The sequence below is a fragment of the Sphaerodactylus townsendi genome, unplaced genomic scaffold (assembly GCF_021028975.2).
Source record: "Sphaerodactylus townsendi isolate TG3544 unplaced genomic scaffold, MPM_Stown_v2.3 scaffold_34, whole genome shotgun sequence".
NCBI lineage: Eukaryota > Metazoa > Chordata > Lepidosauria > Squamata > Sphaerodactylidae > Sphaerodactylus > Sphaerodactylus townsendi.
Window position 1 is genome coordinate 211,763 of NW_025950517.1, and position 7,598 is coordinate 219,360.

The window sequence follows — 7,598 nt, forward strand, 5'->3', positions numbered from 1 at the left end:
ATCCGGGAGGGGGGATGGGATGGACAGAGTTATAACCTGTGCTTCTGGCGGGAGATCTTATTCCTGCCACTGCGTGTACGTGAGCTTTCTAGGATGTCTGAATAAACGGTCTTTTACACCCAAAAAGCCTTTTATTTCTGCTTCTATGGAATTCCTTACACAGGCTCTTGACGGACGAGGCTAGATGCAAAGCCTCGCCGTTCAGCATAGGCAGGCAAAAGTCCACTGGTTGCTCCCCCTGACCCACCCACAGGACCTCCGTCTTTGCTAGATTTAACTTCAGCTGACTTGCTCTCAACCAACCAGCAACGGCCTCTAAACAACGCTGGAGAGCTCCAGGGGTCAAAGATGGACTGTCCTCCATCGTGAACACAAGCTGGGTGTCATCTGAATATTGATGACACTGCAGCCCAAAACACCAGACCAGACCCGCCAGGGGTTGCATGCAGATATTAAAAATTATTGGAGAGAGGCTCGCCCCCTGCGGCACCCCACAAACTATGGGATGAGGCCTGAGTTTTCTCCCCCCAATGCCACCTGCAGTCCCTGGTCTCAGAGAAACGAGGCCAGCCAACATAAGGCTGCCCCCCCCCCCCCCCCGCACTGAACACTGATACTGGGAGGCAGTGGATCAAAAGATAATGATCTACTACGTCGAACACTGTGGTAAAATCTAGTAACACCAGCAGCTCTGAACCACCTCTGTCCAGGTGGAGCCAGAGTTTGTCCACAACTGCGACCAGTACCGCCTCAGTCCCATGGCCGGTGCGGAAACCGGACTAGAAGGGATCCAATACGTTAGCATCATTCAGGCACCTCTGGAGCTGATCAGGTTGTCAGGAGGCCTGTTATTATGGGGATTTTGCTATTGCTGCTTTCTGTATGCTGAGGGTGGAGGAATGGGTTAAGTGCATTTCTAACTGACTTTCAACTGTCTTCTGTATGATGTTGTGCTGTACCAGGTGCTGGCCAAGGTCAGTGCCTGGCTGTCTTTACCGTTATCTCTTTCACAGTTCCTTTTGGGCGCGCATTCCCAGGATGGGGGGTGCAGTCTGCTTTAACTACTGGGTTTTGCGCGGGCAAACCTCAGTTCTGGCATGACCAGAGAAGATCCTAATTACTCAATAAACTACTGTACTTTTACATGAGTTTGTTTCAGTTTTTGGGAGTCTGACACAAGTACATAAAGAACTCTCCAAATTCTTTTTCTAACTTGATTAAAAACTAGATCTCAAACAGCTGGCACTTCTGTGAATATTTATAAGCTATTAAATAAAATCTGCAAGTTTATTATTGCTTGGTAGATCACAAGATGTGTAGACCTGTTTACGATAACTAAAAATCTGCCATGTGCAGGTTTTAAAAGGAAACCTCCACCGGGCCTGAGAGACAATGTGAACTGGTCACAGAACACATAAAAACCATCACACAAAGAAGGCTCACCACAGCCCCAAGCTTAAGCAGACACTTTCTACCATTTAGAGCTGCCTTTCCCCTCCACTTTCCAGCCAAGACTCTGCTGCTTTCAGAATAAGCCACCCCAGAAGATGAAGTGGGGGTAACATACCTGGTGTCGGTCTAGAGCTATAGCTGTCAGGGTCAGGGTGGACACGTGGAGAGAGCAATACTGCGCGAAGCGGCTGAGGTGACACATGGTCTTCCCAAAGACCCAGGTGCTGCTCACAAACCGAACCTGCCAAAGAGCAGCGGGGCCGTCAGCCAGGCAAAAGGCATCACAGCTGCCAAGTCAGAGCAAATAAACATTTGGGGTTTGGCATTCAACCTTTCCTCCACCCTCCAGAGAGATCTCAGGTGAGCCAGGTGCATTCTGGCTACTGGGCATGCTCAGCTACACTACCTGTCTTCCCACTCACTCTAATCCAGGGGTAGGGAACCTGCGGCTCTCCAGATGTTCAGGAACTACAATTCCCATCAGCCTCTGTCAGCATGGCCAATTGGCCATGCTGGTAGGGGCTGATGGGAATTGTAGTTCTTGAACATCTGGAGAGCCGCAGGTTCCTTACCCCTGCTCTAATCCATTTACCTCCATCTATAGGGGTTTCTGCTACTATGGGGGTAGAAAATGATATCACAGCCTATTAGGGTTTTCCATGTTCGAAGGGGGTTTGCCGTTGCCTGCCCCTGTGTGCTTCCTCGGACGAACCAGGGCCACCGCTGCTGAGCTTCTGATTTCTGATGAGACGAAGCTGGGCTGGGGCATCCAGGTCAGGGCACTGGCCATTCAGCTGTTACAAATTCTTACAGTGAAATACACCCCCCCCCTCCTCTCCCACCTTGGCCATGAAGTCCCTGCAGGCCCACTCACACACGGCTCTGCCATCTCATTGCTTTGCTAATGACTTGATAATGAATGGGCTCAAAGAACCTCAAAGGAAGCAGCCACCTGGCCAATGCAGCAACCTCCCTGGCCGGAGTGGGGGCCTGGCAGAGCAGCTGAGCACTTACCAGTGTAAAGGGTGTGTTGAGCAGGGTGATCATGAGGTCTGAGACAGCCAAGTTTACAATGAAGAGGCTGGTGGCCGAATGCATCCTCTTGTTCTTGATCACCACATGGCAGACCAGCGAGTTCCCAAAGAGAGACATTACAATGATGACCACGTAAGCCACAATGAGGACAGCCTTCACTGAGGGCTTCTGCGACTCTGGTTCATACTTGGCCAGTTCAGCAAACTTTTCCCACTCCACAATCCATTTGTCTGTCCAGTTGAAAGATGTCCCGTTGGCAGCCGGGTAGCGTAACATGAGTTTGCCCAAAGAATCAGTGTGGTTTCGCTCCTCCAGGATGTCTACAAAGAGTGGAGAATACAACAGGAGTGACAAGTGTGTAGGAAAGAGGGAAGCTTTCAGCTAAATTACTCTTCGCATTGATGGACGAGGGACCAGTGACTGTTTGCTCCAGAAAGCGAGATGAATGGATTGCCCCAGAGAGAGTTCACCAGAGTCTTTTGAGCCCGCCGCCGGGGATGCCGGAATTAAAGCACCCAGCACACCAGCAGCCATACAAAGAACATCCAATGAAAAAAAAGGCCCAGGGGTGCAGTCTGTTTTTGTGCAGCACAAAGCCAGGAAAGTCCTTGGCTCTTTGACACAAATGTGCGGGGGAGACGTGGCTCCAGCAGAGGCCGGGCAGCTCATATGTCCTGTGGAGGCTGACAGGCAGTGGGAGGGGATGCAGAAAGGGAGAAAAAAAAGTTAATGGCATTTGATGAAGACTTCCAGCCCCAAGAAACAAAAGGTAGAACTAAACAATGTTTATTTCATATTAGGCTTTCATTGTTTAGTTCTCCTTCAGGCTTTTGGTCTTCTCTCCTTTTATTCTAGACTGTGCTTTTATTCTAGTTCTGCTCCTTGACAAATGTATTTTTCTTTTATGTACACTGAGAGCATATGCACCGGAGACAAATTCCTTGTGTGTCCAATCACACTTGGCCAATAAAGATTCTATTCTATTCTATTCTATTCCATCATCTTTTCTTTTCTTGAGCCACTCAGCCCCGTATGTACCCTTAAAGCTGCTAGTTTGAAGAGTTCATTTTTCTCAAATGATCACCCTGAACATTCTCTGCTCTTTGACATTCCCCTCAGCTGGATTGTCTGGTTGAACTTTTGAATTGTAGAAGAATATTACATTGGAGAATGTTTGCATCAGCTCTTCATAAGAACATAAGAAACCTTCTGAACAATACCGATCCTACTTTTACCACGATTGTTGCAAACTTTCTCCTTGAAATAATCGAATGCAAATGATTCATTAACTGGCCTATGTACGTGTAGATCAAATGTAATTAATTCTTTCTTTTCTTCATTATGCCATTTTATTTTAACATTTTATTGTAATATTATAATACACTATGATTGGAATGTAGCATGTTACAGTGGCTGTTTTTAAATGTTTACTTGCTGTATGAATTTTAGATTTATTGTGTTTTAATTTCTGTCTTTTTCTTTCCCCCTTTTTCTTTTCTTGTAATGCCAATAAAGGCCTAATAACAACAACAACAACAACAACATAAGAAAGAGCCTGCTGAATCAGACCAGAGTCCATCTAGTCCAGCACTCTGCTACTCGCAGTGGCCCACCAGGTGCCTTCGGGAGCTCACATGCACGATGTGAAAGCAAAGGCCTTCTGCTGCTGCTGCTCCCGAGCACCTGGTCTGCTAAGGCATTTGCAATCTCAGATCAAGGAGGATCAAGATTGGGAGCCAGAGATCGACTTCTCCTCTTCCTGGCTATGGTAACTATGAATTTGTGTCAGTGCTCAGTTTTCTATGCAGCAGAGATTTGAGTATAAATATATTGAGGCAAGAAAGACTACAAAATACAAATATTGATATTAATTAAACTAAAAGTACCTTCAGGCTGCCCAGATTTGGCAAGCTCAGCTGATGCACATCACACCCATTCCTGCGTTCATGCTCTCCTTTGGTGTGGTACAGAGGAAGAGTTAATTCAAGTCTTTTTGTCACTGTTGAGTGACTAGCAGGGGGATCATTTCAGGAGGAAATGTGCAAGATCCAAAGGCCATACCTGGGAACATCAGGGTGGGGTCCTCTACACAGGGGCCCAAGGGGATCAAATGACCCCCCTCCTCCCCTGCGCTGACCTGGCTTGGAGGCACCTAAAGACAAAGCTGGCCTGCTACCATGGTGCTTGTCCGAGCTGCCTGCTACCCTCCCCAGGGAAGGCCTGGGAACAGCTCGGACAGGCACCTTGGCAGTAGGCCGCCTCCTGGGCCACCCACTGTGGCGCCCTGCCCCTCCACCTCCCTGCAGGCTGGCTTCTTCCCTCCCCAGGGCCTGGAGAGGGCAGGAGGCAGGGGGGCGGCTCGGACAGGCATCGCTTAGGAGCCGGTCTACCACTGTGGTGGCTGTCCAAACTGCCCTCAAACACAAGGGGGGACACCTGGAGTAGCTGCTGTCCCCGGGTGCCCTTTCCCCCCAATACGCCTCTGCATTTACATTTTAAGAATTACAGGCTGGAGTTTGGGGCGGGGGGTTCAGAATGTTTTTCTGCCTCCCAAACCAGCTCTTGGTGTGAAAAGTGTCCCCCTCCCTCCAAATCTTTAAACTAATTCTCAGCTGTTGTCAACCATCTCAGACCGTCCACGATACACTTACCTCTCATCAGGGTTGCTCTTTGAGAGCAGTCTTTTATATTCAATTACAGTCACATTTTGCTACCCAGTCTAAGAATCAAATGTAAAAATTGTTCTTTTTTGTCATTTACCAACTTCCAGGAAGAATTGCAGACAGAGAGCAGTTCTCCTGGAGGAAATGGATACCTGGGCGGGGGGGGGGGGGGGCTCTCGAGCATTACACGCTGCTGGGTTCCTTTTTCTCTAAAAAACCCAAGCATTTCCCAGCCAGAGCTGACAAGACTGCATGAGTGGTTCCATTGTGCTGGCACCATCTACCTGGTTTGCTGTCGGTTGTAGGGATAAATGTGGCACTTCAAGGAAACATGCACACGAACATTTGTGTTTCTCCCCAACAGAACAAAACAATCATCGGAAGACACTTTCCAAATTATGCTTCCTCTTTTCTTGTTAGCCCCAAACAACAGCAATGAAACTCTGCATTCAGTGTACCATTATTAAAGCTAAATTATCGATAGACAATCTAGTTACCTAGAAGAGATGCTTGCAAGTTCCATAACCTCACTTGATTTGCATGCAATGTCCCCTTTATCCTGTCCTTTCATTTTTATCCTGCCTTTTCTGGGCGCCTGTGTGGTGTCTTGTTTAAGGGCAAGTGGACTGATTTGTTCCCCCACTCCTCCACATGAAGCCTGCTGGGTGACCTTGGGCCAATCACGGTTCTCTCCGAAAACTCTTGGCCCCGCCTGCCTCACAGTTTCTGCTTTGGGGAGGGGAACAGGAAGGAGTTTGTAAGCCATCCTGAGACTCCTTACAGGAGAGGAACGTGGGTCGTAAATCCAAACTCTTCTTCACAAGGTGGCTGCATCTGTTAAGAACCCCTGGAGGTCTGTGGGGGCTTATCTCATTTGATGTAGTCAGATGCTTACACTGTCCATGCACAAGAAGAAAGATCCATCCGCCCTCCGGCCTGAGGTCTCCTTGGAAGCCAAGCAGGTCTTGAGTCTGCCTCACAGAGGATCGGACCATCTGCCTGTCAAGGTCAGTCTCATCTACCCAGACCAGCAGCGGCTCTCTAAGATCATGGGGAAGAGGTCGTCCACATCACCAACTGGAGATGCTGGGGACTGATCTTGGCCCCTTCTGCAGGCCAAGCAGGGGCCCTGCCACAAGGTGCCACAGCCCTCCCCCTCTTCTGCAGAACTTGGCCCGGTTGGGTTTGGACCCAGTGCCAGAGAGCACCACCTCTCCAAAGACTCCAGGCCCAGGATTCTCCTCACTTGCTTTGCATCCGCAGAAGGCCAGCAGCAGCAGCAGCAGCAGCAGCGCGCCCCGGAGTTCCCTAGTTGGGCGGGGTCTGCGGGGGGGGGGGTCCCATTCCAGCTCCTGGACCAGCCGCTGTCTTTCAGTCCCAGCTCCACTGCAAGTGGGGTTGCCAACCTCTGGGCGGGGGCTGGAGGTCTCTCGGAACAGCAAAGGATCCCCGGGCTCGCTGCAGAGATCAGCTCCGGGGGAGGAACTCGCGGCCACGGGCGTGGGGGGGGGGGGGGCATCAGCAGGTCCCGGCCGCTGGGCTCCCTCCCCGGGGCAGAGCCCTACCTGGGAGCGGGCAGCCCGCTTCGTCAGTCGAGACGGGGGCGAACCAGACCTCAGGCTCCTGGGAAGCAGGCGGGGGGCAATATCATGAACAGACCGACCCCCCCCCCCAGAACCCTCCTCGCCCCACCCGCAGGTTGAGTCTGAAGCCCCTGCCCCAGCGCGCCTCCCTCGCCCCAGCCCCTGCGGCGCGTCCCGAAGCCCCGAGACGGTCCGGGCGTGGCCGCTGCTTTCCCACCCCGGGAGGCGCCCACCTCGCCGGGAGACCCGGAGGCAGCAACGAGTCTTGCCGGCGAGCAGCAGCAGCCCGCCCCGCCCCGGCCCGCGAAACCCCTCCCACGGCGCCGGCCGGGCGCGCGGACCTCTCCCCTCCCTCCCTCCCTCCCCCCGCCCCCGTTGGGCGCTTCGCGACCCCAGGAGGGGCGTCCCGTCCCGTGCTGGCGGCCCGGCTGCCGGCGGCGGCTCCACGCACCTGGCGGGCGGCGCGCCTCCCTCTGCCTGCCCGGCGGTGCACAGCCCGGCGCCTCTCCTTCCCCGGCCGGGCCAATCAGGCGCCGGGCGGGGCAGCGGGGGCGGGGCTCCTCGGCAGGGAGGAGAGGCCCCGCCCCCTCACTCGCGGCCCCTCCCACGCCCGCCCAGTCCGCTCGGCGGCGGCGGCGGCGGCAGCAGCGGCAGCGGGCCCTTCCGTGCAACCCTCGAGGCTCGCTGGCGGCGGGGACTGGAGAGCGCGGCGCTCAGCGCGTGCGGAGGCGCCCTCCTCTGTGCCGGACGATCCCCTGGAGGCTCGCGGGGCGGGGCGGGGCCTGGAGCCTCTCAGCGGCCCTTCAGCGGCTCTGGCAGAAGCTCCTCCGCACAGTGTTCATTTTAACATCTGTGCACTTCCCCC

The 7,598-nt window shown here is 53.0% G+C and overlaps 1 protein-coding gene across 3 annotated transcripts in view; it reads right to left on the reverse strand.

The window, feature by feature from the left end:
• Nucleotides 1–7,343, reverse strand: part of LOC125425374 (probable G-protein coupled receptor 83) — a 28,447-nt gene extending 21,104 nt beyond the window's left edge. The window contains exons 1-4 of one of the 3 annotated variants that reach the window (XM_048482988.1): nt 7,185–7,277; nt 6,046–6,773; nt 2,467–2,807; nt 1,568–1,693 (exon numbers count right to left, since the gene is read on the reverse strand). In XM_048482988.1, coding sequence (XP_048338945.1) covers nt 1,568–1,693; nt 2,467–2,807; nt 6,046–6,145 — 567 coding nt within the window. In that variant the 5' untranslated portion in view covers nt 6,146–6,773; nt 7,185–7,277. Of the gene's footprint in view, nt 1–1,567; nt 1,694–2,466; nt 2,808–5,647; nt 6,024–6,045; nt 6,774–7,184 lie in introns of those variants that run through there. The other 2 variants (XM_048482989.1, XM_048482990.1) reach the window with 2 other exon arrangements.
• Nucleotides 7,344–7,598: the final 255 nt, after the last annotated feature.